Below are 14107 nucleotides of genomic sequence, written 5' to 3'. Positions count from 1 at the left end.
TGCTGAAGCCATATGGCTTTAATTTATCGTGGCCATCGATATGCCATATGAAATTGGGTCCTTTCGAGGGGTAAGCACCTCGACGCAGCCTCTTTGCCTCTTTTTTCGTCCGCTATCCACGCCATCAGGATCGAGTTCATTGAGACACCTCATGACGGTTGCTCTTTTAACAATAACCCCTTTCTTTCTTAGCCTGGACCACATCTGACAGTATCCCACAAAACAACCAGTTTTCCCAAGTTCCTTCGCGATGGTATTCTTCAGTTCATCATCAGATATGGTGGGTCTTCTCGACAGGGCTAAGTATCGAAGACGTCTTTTCAGGGTTGATGAAATGATAGCTGTGTTGTGGAGTTTCAAAAATTAAAGTATTTCCAGATTGCTGTAGCCTTGTTTAAAGTACTGTGATATAAGTTCCAGCTCATTTCCGGAAGAATTATCACTGTCGCTCATGCATAGCATATAAGTTGGTAACGGCATTTTGTAGCTCAGACGTTTAGAGATTTGTACTTTGGAATCAAAATGGCGGAAAATTAAAATTTCCACTCTTTCAGTGTACAGCGAAGGAGATAAAGGTTTCATCGAGGAAGATCTGGTGACTACTCCAAAAATAAAACTGGACTGTTAAAAAATAAAATTGGACTGTGACCCAAAAAATAAAACTGGACGGTCAAGAAAATAAAACTAGACTGTCAAAAATAAAAGTGGACTGTCAAAAACATAAAACTGGGCTGTCAAAAATTAAAACTGGACTGTCAAAAGTTAAAACTGGACTGTGACCCTACTAGGCCATCGTAACAGTGTAACAATGACTCCCGTTACAACAGCTCGTTGTCTTTTCATCGTTTTCCTAAGAAAGACGAACAACTCAGGACAAACTGGATCGTAAAAATTCGACGAGACATTGGTGACAACTTTAAGGTAGGTAGTAACTACAACTAATAGTAGTAGTTGTGAAATTTCATTAAATGTACTGTTGTATTCATTTTGTGTGGTTATTTACGTTTTACTATGTTTCTCTTTGATTATATTCAGTTTTAAAGCTTAAATATCTTATTTCTTTCTAGCTCACTGAAGGCACCAGGGTTTGCTCTGCACATTTCTGAGAGGAAGATTTTCTGCCCCCTGACCGGGCTAGTCGACGGAATTTAAAAAAAGATTTTGTCCCGTCTGTCTTTAATTGGTCAGTTAGAACGACCCAAAGAAGAAAGATTGTAGGACATGTTCAAAGGTAATAATATCAATTGCAGGCAGAACGCATTGAAAAATGAGAATAGTAATAATTATAATAATATTAATAATAATAACAATAATATCAATAATAATAACAACAAGAATGACAATAACGTAGTAGTGATAATAATAGAAGAAAATCTCTTCGAAAAGCCTCATTTTTCTTGTGTATGTAGCCAATGACGCACACTGAGGGCTTAACCCTATGTGGCTCCACTTCCCTGTAGACCTTTTGTATGAACAGTGCCTGATTTCTTTCTCTGTATGTTTCGACGTCATCTATATGTTCATTAGACTTCTTCCCTTTAGTGAGACGCAAACAGACGAGAATGATGAAGAGCCTGAGCCACCTGAAGCACCATCCCAACTAGAGCAAGATTATCAGGCTGCAAGGAGTGAGATTCAAAGCCTAGTGGAGCAGCTGAGATTAACTCAGTTGAAAGTGAGCAAAAAAGAGGCTGAGATGCGAATACTCAAGGAGGCTGCTGCTGCCACAAAGGAATCATCAGAGGAAAAAATTCACAAATTAGAGACAAATCTTAGGATTAGTTGATCTGGCCTGGAAAGGTTCTCTAAAGATAATGCTCTTGTGAGATTTTACATAGGTTTTCCAACCTATGATCACTTTAAGTTATTTTTTGAACTTGCTAAGACAACAGCAGAAATAATGGTTTATGTGTATGCCTCGGGAATAGTTACAAACAGGCCAGGAGTGCGCATGATGCAACTGATAGATGAGCTTTTTTATTTTGTGTTCGATTGGAGCTTGATTTATTTGAACTGGACCTTGCCCAGCGTTTTGGTGTGCATGTTTCCAGTGTGAGTAGAAAAATAACAACTTGGGCCAACTTTCTGTACTTCTTTCTTGGCAATCAGCCAATATGGCCAACTAGAGAGTGTATTTATGAACTTATGCCAGATAGCTTCAAAGAGCTGTATCCATCAACACGTGCCATCATTGCCTGCACTGAATTTTATATCCAAACCCCTTCTTCATTGCTGTTACAGTCTCAGTTGTATTCATCCTACAAGCCGAACACTACTTTAAAAGGTTTAATTGGGATTGTTCCTCATGGGGCTATCACATTTGTTTCTAGCCTGTACACTGGTTCAATATCAGCCAAAGAAATAAGTCGTTGTCCTGGCATTTTGGATCTTCTGGAGGCAGTGACAGTGTTATGGCAAAGAAGGGGTTTGATATTGAAGGTCCTTTAAACAAGTTTCTTTGAATTTACCTCCCATTCTTCAGAATCTAACTTAATTTTCAGCCCAGGATGTTTTGGAAACAAAAACTATTGCAAAAATAAGAATCCATGTGGAACGTGCAATAAGAAGGATAAAGGAATTTCATATATTTGACTCTAACATTTCATTGTCTTCCCTGGGATTTGTCGATCAACTGTATATAATTGTCTGTTTGTTGACTAACTTTCAAGGTGCACTGATCAAAGACACAGATGATAGTGATACCACTGACAACTAAATGTTAAGTATATAATAGATTAAAACATATTAGCCAGGAATCATTTAAGAATAATTTGTACATATCATGTTGCACCGACTGTGTACGCCCTCTTCTTAAGAAGCCTTCTCTGGATCATACGCAGTTTTCAAACTATTGCCCCGTTTCAAATCTTACCTTTATCAGCAAAGCAATTGAAAAGTCTGTTGCTAACCAACTGATTACCTATATTAGCAAAAACAAGTTGAGCGAGACATTTCAGTCAGCCTATAAGTAGTATCATAGCACAGAAACGGCTCTCATTCGCGTGCATAACGACATCTTCACAGCCTTTGATAACCGTAGAACAGTAATTCTATTACTTTTAGATCTCTCTGTTGCCTTTGATACGGTTAATCACGATATTCTTCTTTCTGGTCTACATGAACGTTTTAGAGTTACTGGCAAGCCATTTTTATGGTTTCAATCTTATTTGTCCGATCGCATACAATATGTGTCTGTAGATGGAAGAACTTCCGTGAAACATGCTATTCAATGTGGTGTTCCACAGGGTTCTGTTTTGGGACCCATTTTGTACCTTCTTTACACTTCACCGCTCTCTGACATTGTTAAGAGATTTAACTTAAGTTATCATTTTTATGCTGATGATTCGCAACTTTATTTATCCTTTCAGCCGACTATACCTGGTGACAAGGATTTAGCTGTGTCTAACATTGAGCGTTGTGTACATGAGATTGATCACTGGATGTTAGCTAACCGTCTTAAACTAAACAAGGATAAGACTGAATTACTAGTGATCTCTGCTAAACATCTACCTACGCCAACTGTTCAAGATATCTCCGTCGTCAGTGAGACCATCCACTCCTCACAGAAAGCTAGAAATATTGTTGTTACCTTTGACAATCATTTTCTTTTCAACGATCATGTTGCAAGTATCTGCAAATCATCTTTCTACCATCTCCGTAATATCAGCTATATAGGAAAGTACTTGTCATCAACCACCACTGAAATACTTGTTCATGCATTTGTATCTTCAAAATTGGATTATTGTAACTCATTACTCTATGGACTACCGAACTACCAAGTAAAAAAGTTACAGCACGTCCAGAACGCCGCTGCTCGTCCCATCTCTCTTTCAAGAAAACATGAACACATTACGCCTATTCTAATGAATCTTCACTGGCTTCCGATACATTATCGCATTGTGTTTAAAATTCTACTCATCACGTACAAAGCTCTTAACAATCTTGCACAGTCGTACATTCGTGATCTACTCACACCTTACGTTCCAGCTCGTCAACTGTGTTCATCATCTAAGAATTTCCTTGTGATTCCTCATTTTCATTTGAAGACATATGGTGCAAGATCTTTTTCTGTAGCTGCCCCCACACTCAGCAACACTTTGCCGTCCGATATCATGAACAGCTCCTCAGTGTCCGTTTTTAAAAACAAACTTAAAAATTTTCTTTTTAAAAAAGCGTTCTTCTAATTTTACAATTGTGTCACTCTTGTTAAGCGCTTTTGAACTTTGAGGAAACTAGCGCTATGTAAGTACTTTATTATTATTATTATTACCCACATAATTGTGTGAACTTTATAACAAGGAAACATATGGAAATGTACAGCTGTTATTGTAATGGTCACTGTGCACTTCACAGAAAATAGGTAAATAAAAAAGAATCAATTTTGTCTTTTGCAGTTTGAAAAAAGATGGGATCAAACATAATTCTTTCACAGAAAAAGGCAGTGTCGTTGATGTAACTGAAAAAATCACACCACCCAAGGCCAGTTAATGCTAATTGACATTGGACCTGATAATAATAGTCATGATTTCATTTAAGCTTGAGAACATTTGAATCCTTGTCCTTTGTCAGATAGGTCACATTCTCAAAGTTAGTAGCACCTTCCTAACAACCTTTATCTCCAAAAGACCAAAAGGTGAAAGGCCTTGCTCCTCAACATTCAAATCAAACACTTTGCGGTCAGGGGTGCACCCTAACCATGGACATTTTGGATTTATTACCAGCCCTGATGGGAAGAGATCCACTTGGTTTTGCTTGGCTATGCTGGCATATATATAAGTGCAGCCTGGTGTTCCAAATCTGAACCTCTCGGCGTAGGTGCTGTAACCACATGTCTTGATGGGTTAATTTGCCTAACTAGATTGTCAAAGTTGCTCTGCCTTTTGGCAACTTGTCCAAAATACTAGCTGGGATCCTTCTGTCCCTTAACATTGTCCAAACACTACTCTGACTTTGTGCCCTTGTTTTTTCCTCCACTTCAATGGCAGTTTGTCTGGAGAGACTCAACACATCCAGTGAAGTAAGCTTGTCTTGCTGGAGACACAAAAACACATCATTTTCAAATCGCATCTCGGCACGTGGAAGAGGCAAGTCTGGGGAGGAAGTGCCGGAGCAGTTGTTTATCAAGTACTCCTCAGATAGATTCTGTTGATACGATGTTACACTTTCCTTCACAGCATGACCAAATTTGGTAGGTACCAGGTGTAAACGATCATCAACTCCAGGAGCTATTGTTGCTATGAGTGGTTTTGGCTCAACACTGTTGTAGTGGCTCTGATCAAGTACTCTCTATTGCCTGCCTGGTGAATACAGAGTGTTTTTTATATATCGGTCATAACCGCCTCCCGGTTAGCTCAATGGATAGAGCGCTGAACTGTTGTGCGGGAGGTCGAGGGTTCGAGCCCCGGCCGGACCAACACTCAGGGTCTTAAAATAATTGAGAAGAATTTGCTACCAAAGAAATGGTTAAAGAAGAAAGAAATGGTTAGATATTCAATGGTTAGATACTCAAGAAACGGTTAGATATTCTAGTCTTCTCGGATAGGTCCCGTCTCCTGCAGGGTTGGGGTAGGAGACGTTAATTTCCAACACACGAGATTACTGTGTGATGGATGTCCTCCCCTGGGGTGGGATGGGTGGGATATCGGGCGCACTTGATTTGGAGCCTCGCTCTGTTGTGCGACCCTCATCATACTCTGGTGAAAGTGATTAGATAAATGAATAAATAGTTAGCCCCAGGTCGTGGTTTCTTTACCAAGACACTTTGGACTTCTTAATTGCCAATTTTGCGTTCTCTTGGAATGTTCCACCTCTCTTTCATGCTCGTACATGTTAAATCATCTGGAAGAGATGAAAAACCCGGTTGCTTGCAATGTGCCAAATAATACAGGAGGCCAACAACATGATTGTAATAGCCCTCAAGGCCTGCCAAACAAGAGCACTCTCCAGAAATGGCTTTTGAGTCAACTACAACAATTAGGTGTAGTTGATGGGGGAGTTCACTCTTCCTCATTGAGCGATGGCACTCGGCAGTAATGTTGGCAGAACCCTGCCCGGAAGACACTGTAAGGAGAGAAAAAAACTAATCTCAGGTTTTTGGTATGAATTAAAAAAACAACAACAACTACAACTTTCAAAGAGCAACGTGTATGTGTATTCACAATTTATTTTCTTACTACATGAAAACTCACCATTCACATCGCGTAAATATCTAGGCTCAGCGAAAATCTTATAGCCTTTGCTTGTGTGCCTGCAGCTAGATTCTTTCTGGCCATACGCTTCAACTTCAGAAAATGTAAGGTCAGGAAAATGCTAACAAGTCAGCAGAAACAGCTAGAGCAAAGAAATAGTGGTATATACAAATATCACCCTAATTTCAATGTAAACCTTCTAGAATAAAGATACCTGGCATAAAACTTCGTTTTGTATTGAGAACACAAGATGAAAACGAACAATTTATTATTATGAGTCAGTAATATACAAGACTGATATAGCGAGCGAGAATGTAAACAACACTAGTTGTGTTCAACGATCTTAAAAGAATTTGACACGCAAAATCGGAAATGTGGATCATAATCTTCTGGATTCAAGCAAATATAATTCCTAACACTATCGCAAGATGTTACGTTTATAAGATTGAAACGTGACTGTAAACGAAGAAACTCACCGTCCCTCGGTCCTAAAGAAGTGGCCACATCTTGCCTTATATCTGGGCTTTCGCCGGGCTTTTTCTCCAAGAGCGAAGGTAAATCAGGTGGAATTCAAGCACGATCAAACAAGGTTACATAGGTTATATAGGTTACATAGGTTAATTGACCACTCCACATGAGGGATTTGTAGCGTAGTCCAAACGAGTACAAGAACGATGGCAACACAACGGTTCTTTAATACGTCTCATAAAAGCCCGCCATTACTAGGCGTAAAACAACAACAACGACATCCGGGATAACCCTTTCATTCTACTGCGCATGCCCGAAGGGCCTATGACATCACAGCATCGTTACATCTCCCTTCTTAAACAAATAAAGCAAAGCGAGGGGACAGTAGGGTAAGTAATAGTTAGAAAGTCAAGCGCTCAACAAAGAGAAGAAAAACAAGTATAACGGTGTTCACTGTCCAAAACTTTTTGGAAAGGCCTATACTGAATTCCTAGGTGGTGAAGTCCTTGAGGTAAGCAGGTCTCCTAACCATCCTGCCACTTCTAGTAGAAACAGGGGGAGGGACACCTGGCGAAGCTGGGTGTGGATCTGGCTGTGCCACATCTGGTAACTGCAACGCTGAGGGTTCATGGGGCGCCTGGAGTGTCTCCTCAGTAGGTTTGTTGGTGGAGGGTAGAGTTTGAGCATTGGCCTTCGATTCTACTATGTCTTCGTCTGGCATCGCCTGAAAGTTCTCAGGAACTTTGTACAGATGTGAACGGTCTCGGCGGTAGACTCTCCCATCTTCCGTGTGGACCTGATAAGAACGTGGAGCTTCCTGACAACTCACTTGTACTTTAAACCATCTTGAATGACCTGGTAACGGTCGGACCCGCACCACGTCTCCATCGCCTAGCGGCTGCAGATCTTTAGCACCTCTGTTGAAAAAGAACGATTGCTTGTTTTGGCTCAGTTGTAAATTCCGGTGTACATGGGGAGTGACTTTGGGCTGAAGTAGGTGTCTAGCCATGGGTAGCAAGATACAAGATCTGCGCGCAAAGAGACGCTGTGCAGGGGTGCTTTCCATTCCTTCTGATGGCGTATTCCGGAAGTCCAGTAGAGACAAGTGGGGGTCATGGCTTGCATCAGCAGCTTTTCTCAAGATATTCTTGGCAGTTTTGACACTGTTCTCAGCCTTCCCGTTGGATTGAGGATACCGTGGAGACGTTTTAACATGTTCAAACTGGTACTCGGCGGCAAACTTCTGAAACTCAGCACAGTCGAACTGTGGGCCGTTGTCTGTGGTGAGCCGATCTGGAAGACCATATCTGGCCAGATGGGGTTTCAGCTTGTCGATGACCGATCTGGCTGTCGTAGACGTTAGTATATCCAACTCGAAGAAATTAGAGTAGCAGTCGGTGGTAATCAAGTACTGGGTACCATTGAACTCGAATAGGTCTGCTGAGATGCTCTGCCATGGTCGTGCAGGTATTTCGAGACATTTCAGAGGTTCTTTCTGCTGCTGTGGTTTGTAGCTGTTGCAGATGCTGCACCTTGAGATGAATTTCGTGATTTGCTTGTAGATGCCTGGCCAGTAGAAGGCTTCTTTGGCTCTCCTGAGGCACCCCTGAATGCCCAGGTGACTAGCATGTACTTTAGCCATTATGCATTGTCTGAGACTAGATGGCACTATAATGCGGTCACCCTTGAAGACAATACCATGTTGGATTGACAACTCATCTCTGAAGGGGAAGTAGACCTGCAACTGGGAGGGTACTTCAGTCCTTCTCTCGGGCCAGCCTTGTGTGATAGTAGGAGTCAGTGTCTGGAGCTCTGTATCAACTTCCGTGGCACTTTTTATTTCCTGCAAGGTTAGTTTCCGAATGGGTACAGACTCCGCCATGTCTACATACTCCGTCTCAACTTCCGTTGGTGATCTTGTGGCGGCAATGCTCCATACTTCCTGTGTGTCCTCTATGTCTAGTGTACCTAGGGGGAGGTAAGCTCGGCTAAGTGGGTCAGCTATGTGCATCTCTGTACCCTTTCTGTCGGAAACAGCTAGGTCAAATTTCTGTAGACGCAATAGCATCCTCTGCAACCGCTTTGGTGCACTTAATAGAATTTTTTTCATGATAGATTCCAAAGGTTTGTGATCAGTGTCAATGAAAACCTTTCTGCCATAGACAGAGCCCTCAGATCGCTCAACTCCAAAGACAATTGCTAATAGTTCTTTTTCTATCTGAGCGTAGTTTGTCTCCGTAGGCGTCAGTGCCTTAGAGGCATACGCCACAGGGTGTTCATCTTTTATCAAGCACGCCCCAAGCCCACTCATAGAGGCGTCGCACTGGAGTACGGTCTTCTTTTGGGGGTCAAAGATCTTGAGTACTGGTGCCTGGGTTAAGGCCTGCTTCACTTGATCTAGACACTGGCCATGAACTTCTTTATCCCAGATAAATTTATTGTCCGTCTTGACAAGATCTCTCAGTGGTTTGGCCAAATCTGCTAGGTTGGCGGTAAACTCTTGCACATAATTTATCATGCCTAGTACTCTCTGGACACCTTCCTTGTCAGTAGGAGGCGGCATTTTATTGATAGCTTTCAGCTTGTTTGGATCTGCCTGGAGGCCCTCCGATGATATGATGTGGCCAATGCAGCTGACCCGCTTCTGTCTGAACTGTATCTTCTCTGGGTTGAGCTTAATGCCCTTTTGCCGACAGCTGACGAACACCTCTCGCAGGTTGTGGTCGCGATCTTTGAGTGCTTCCTCGTCGGTGTCCCCTGCTCCAAACACCAGGATGTCATCTGCTATAGCCGTCTGCCCTTGTAGGCCTTCAAGTGCAATATCAAACCTCCTCTGAAATTCCTCTGGAGCTGGGGATACTCCAAACGGCAAGCGAAGCCATCGATAGAGTCCCCAGGGTGTTCCAAAGGTAGTAGCAAAACTGCTTGACTCATCCAGCTGTATGTGCCAGAAACCATTTTTCGCATCTAGGACCGTGAACACACGGGCCTTCGATAACAGGGGCAGCACACCATCTATTGTAGGTAAGGGGTACTGATTTCTGTGTAAGGCTTCATTCAACGGTTTTGGGTCAATACATAGTCCAACTTTGCCATTTTTCTCAGTTGTGACCACAAGTGCTGAAATCCAGCTCGTGGGTGTATCGACCTTCTGAATCACTCCAGTATTTGACAATCTGTGCAGTTCGTGCTTTAGAGGCTCTCTGAGGGCAATGGGGACTTTCCGTGTAGGTAACTGGACTGGCTGGACGTTTCTGTCTATCTCCAGGTGGAGTAGCTCTTCTAGTTTGCCTTCCCCAGTGAATACGTCGGTGTACTGTGAAATGTAATCTTCCACCTTGGGATCTTTCTCCTCTACCCCACTTAGCTCCACAGAACAGATATTCTGGCTGTTGACAGTTAGCAGCTGAAGCTGTTCGCTGGCCCTCAAGCCCAAAATGGATCTACACTTCCCACGAACGAGATGAAACTCGATGTTGTATTTCTTGTTGTTCTTGAGGTTGACGACTTTGAATCGTTTCTTTCCCAAGGGTTTGACCTGAGACTGGTTGTACATTACCATGGTCACAGGAGTTTTTTCAGAGTCACTCAAGCCGTCTTGGCCACAGAGCTTTAACACGGTCTCATCCGTCATGAAACTTTTCCTGGATTCCATTGATCAGTAGAGTGGCAAACACTTTGTTGGGGGAGCGATTAGAGGCTAGTGCATTAACCTGCTCTTTCACTTCTATCTCGGCCACATATTCGTACTCCTCGTCTTCGGATGTGTGGTCCACAGACAGCACTTTCTTCCTAGATTCTTGACAACGTACCGCAAAATGATTTAGCTTGCCACAATTCTTGCAAGATGTTCCCCATGCAGGGCAGTTCTTCTTAGTGAAAGGATGATATCTGGAACAAAACTTGCATTTGCGTTCGTGTGGCTCGTTTTGGCTCTTCTCTGGAACCTTTGCGTTCCTTTTGTCAACTGTTTTTTTTTTTATTGTCCTTCACTAAACGGACATCCTCTTGATTCATCTCTTTCAGCTGCCTTGCTGATGTCTGCGAAGATCTGCAGATGTCTATGCATTGCCCTAATGTGAGCTTGCTTGTCTGCAGGAGTTTCTTACGAGTTGAACTGTCATTAATGCCCACCACCATTCTATCACGAATAAGCGAGTCTGTCAGTGACCCGTAGTTGCAAGTCTTCGCTAATTTTCGTAATGCGGTGACATACGCATCAACTGACTCGTTTGTCTCTTGGTCCCGGCGGTTGAACACATATCTTTCATAGGTCTCATTGCACTCCGCAATGCAGTAGTCTTTCATTTTTTCTAGGATCACTTCTGGGTCTTTTCTTTAGTATTCTTTCTCGAACTCCATGGCATCAATTACGTCTAATGCATCAGAACCGATACATGTGAGTGGCGTGGCTGCCCGTCACTCCTTATTTCTGGCCGGGTTTTCGGGGTCTTTCAGTTGAGCGGCGATTTCGTAATTTGACCACGCTCGAAAGAATCTTTGCCACTTGACGGGAAGGTTTCCACCGCTGAAATCCATCCTTTCTGGAAGCGGTATATTTACCGGAACAGTTATCATCGAGGGTGGTGTACCTGAAGAAGCGCCACCACTTTCTTCACCCGTGGCAGGCATATTACTTGTTCAGAAATATCGCCGAGATAATTCAGAGAAATTACTTCACCAAGTTGGCTTTCGGCCGGGCCACGAGCGGTAGTATAATGTGTGTTTCACTCCTGGCACCATGTAGCGTAGTCCAAACGAGTACAAGAACGATGGCAACACAACGGTTCTTTAATACGTCTCATAAAAGCCGGCCATTACTAGGCGTAATACAACAACAACGACATCCGGGATACCCTTTCATTCTACTGCGCATGCCCGAAGGGCCTATGACATCATAGCATCGTTACAGGATTTTCCGGGCCAACACCCACCCATCCCACCCTAAGGGAAGGACATCCACCACACAGTAGTCTCGTGCGTGGGGAATTAACAATAAACTTCGTTTTGCGTCCTTAAACAACAAACGTTTGGGATGTCTTGAACCAAAAAGTCAAAGTTCGTTTAGCTTGAGTTGATCACCACAATAAGTACGACGCTCATTTGCTTGCTCACCAGCAAGGTGTTGCCATGTGGTATCCAAGCACGTGATTAAGTCCTGCGAAGAGCCTATCGTGAGCAAGCAAAAATATTTGTCAAGTTATAATTATTATTTTTATAATTACAGTAATCTACCTGATAAATGAGAAAAAAGTAAAGCTTTGTTTTGTGGCATCCAATTTATCAGCATGCATGTAATAATTCTTTTTTTAATGATATTCATGCAACAGGTAATAAAAACAAGGATCCAAGTGAAGATGGGAATGTTGAAGACCAAAACAACCCTGTGTATCCAGAAGACAAAATAATGCTGATGATTTAGATACCAAAGATTCTGCTGGTGTGTACTTTTCATTGTGTGTTATTTGTACACCTCAATCACTCAATGTACTCTATTTTTTAATTTTTCCCAAGTTGCTGAAGCAATAGTAAGGATGCAAAAGTCAATTGAAATCCCAGCTCCAAACTCCTGGAATTATAAAAGTAGGATTTCATTGTGCCTTACACTGATATTTTACACCTTGTTTAATGGTGTTCTCACTGCTGGCGGCAAAGGATAAAGTAAATTGGTACAGGTATTGTTGCATGAAGTGCTCTTCAATGTTTAATTTTTTTTTTTAACTATCAATTATCTTATTGTTGGTCATATCTCAAATCTTCCTGGCATTTTTCAACATAAGTAAATAAATGTAGCGGTGCAGAATGTGTTAATCATTAGGTTTTTTTGCCGAAAATCAGAAAAAAAAACATGAACTTGAAATTTAAAAGCGATTTGTTCAAGAGTGATCAACCACCAGGTTTCTTCGATTGACTATGTGCTTTTGAATGTGAAAAGATAAAAATTGAAATACGCTTATTAAAGGGACATTTGATTGAACCACACGATTATCAAATTGAAGTCAAATTACAGTTTTTGTGCCTACTGTGCTTTCCCTTTAGGAAGGCTGCAGGCACTATGTCCTGGTGTTATGTTAATCCTTAAGCATCTCCTAAGCCCATTGCAGCTTTCAAAATGGTGGAATACCTTGGGACACATTTCTTGTGACTCTTCCTGGCTCAGTTCTGACACTGGTCATTTTTTAAAAAATCTGATTGGGTTTATTTGGACTCAATTGTCTGTTTTGGGGTTAAATTAAATTTTTTTTTTAAGGGCCTCATCTCTGCAAGTCAACATTGTTTTTTCTTTGAACAAAAGAGCAACCTTTCCTTACAAAAATTTGGAACCTGAGAGAGCCTGTTCACTGCTCTGTGCCAGGTTCAGTCTCGTTAGGCTCTTTATTGCTCTGTCTGGTTCTGCTTTTATCTTGCTGATGTTATGCTGGCGTCTGGTTAAAATGTCAAGCCGTAATCAGGCTCTTGTCCAGCCAGACATTTTCTTATGGGTTGTCAAACGTCAAATGTTTACTCTGAACATATCTACCATATCCTTTGTAGAAGAATTCAAATTATGATAAAAAAAGATGAAGAAAGAAAAAAAGGGAAAAGAAAAACAAGAAACGAAAACAACAACAAATTGGCGTGGCCAGGGCTCGAACCTTATACGTCTAGGGAGTGGTTATATCCATAGCCTCGGATGTGCAGAGCATACGAAATGGCAAAGTTTTGTAATGAATTAAATTTGTTCTACGTTTCATATATGCACTGGTTCCATTAATTTCCTGCCCTGTTCTTGGCCTGTCAATTGACCACTGTACAAACTCTGCTCCAACCAAGTCCTCCTTTTGTCTCAAGTTTAGCATCAACAAGAGCAGTTCATTAAGCACAGTGACGGTACGTTATACACCATATTGCTTTTTTACTGCAATACTCTACAACTGCACAACAGTAGGCAAATGCAGTCACAGACTGCCTTTTAAATAAAGAAGTCAACAAAATTTTATTGCATTTACAGTTAACATTTGTAACAAGTCCAGTTAAGACCAGCAAATAAATTTATGCTAAATAGTGCAGCTTTCAACAAACTTAACCCTTGCGAAATGGATCTTGGAATTCCTAGGAATTACTGGGAATAAGAGGTGTGAATTTTCACCGTAAATTCGGACCAGGGATTCATAGGAATTTCCAAAAAAACCTAGAAATTCCCAAAAATTCCATTTTTATAGCCAACAGGACTTGGAATTCCTAGGAATTCCAACTAATAGCACTGAAATACTGTGAATCTAAAAACTGGCTGGAAATTCCTTGGAATTTTTTATTTATTTCAAAAAAAATAGTAATAACTATATGTTAGTGTGTAGTGTAATTTGATCAGCGCAATTTGGTGTATCTCTAAGCAATCTGATTGGGGTATCTTTTTTTTTGGTGTATCTCAAAGCGATGTGATGGGCGCAATTTTTTGGTGTATCACAAAC

The 14107-nt window shown here is 41.5% G+C and overlaps 2 protein-coding genes and 1 pseudogene across 3 annotated transcripts in view; 1 reads left to right on the top strand and 2 right to left on the bottom strand.

Annotated features, from left to right (window-relative positions):
• The first annotated feature begins 1516 nt into the window (after positions 1-1516).
• LOC148721966 (uncharacterized) lies at positions 1517-4184 on the top strand. Its single transcript, XM_088736978.1, has 2 exons — positions 1517-1675; positions 3369-4184. The coding sequence occupies exons 1-2, from the start codon at positions 1517-1519 to the stop codon at positions 4182-4184; spliced, it is 975 nt and encodes a 324-aa protein (XP_088593104.1).
• Positions 4185-4347: 163 nt separating this feature from the next.
• The window catches only part of LOC148721943 (uncharacterized), a 547091-nt pseudogene continuing 537331 nt past the window's right edge, over positions 4348-14107 (bottom strand). The window contains exon 4 of the transcript XR_015992420.1: positions 4348-5124. The product of XR_015992420.1 is annotated as an uncharacterized LOC148721943 (transcript). The remainder of the gene's footprint in view (positions 5125-14107) is intronic.
• Positions 7147-10218, bottom strand: LOC111343698 (uncharacterized). The gene has a single exon (XM_022950879.2). It carries the CDS (start codon positions 10216-10218, stop codon positions 7147-7149), a length of 3072 nt encoding a protein of 1023 aa, XP_022806614.2.

The sequence above is a fragment of the Stylophora pistillata genome, chromosome 10 (assembly GCF_964205215.1).
Source record: "Stylophora pistillata chromosome 10, jaStyPist1.2, whole genome shotgun sequence".
Lineage (NCBI taxonomy): Eukaryota > Metazoa > Cnidaria > Anthozoa > Scleractinia > Pocilloporidae > Stylophora > Stylophora pistillata.
The sequence above is the reverse complement of the archived record's forward strand: the minus strand, read 5'-3'. Positions and strand labels throughout refer to the sequence as shown.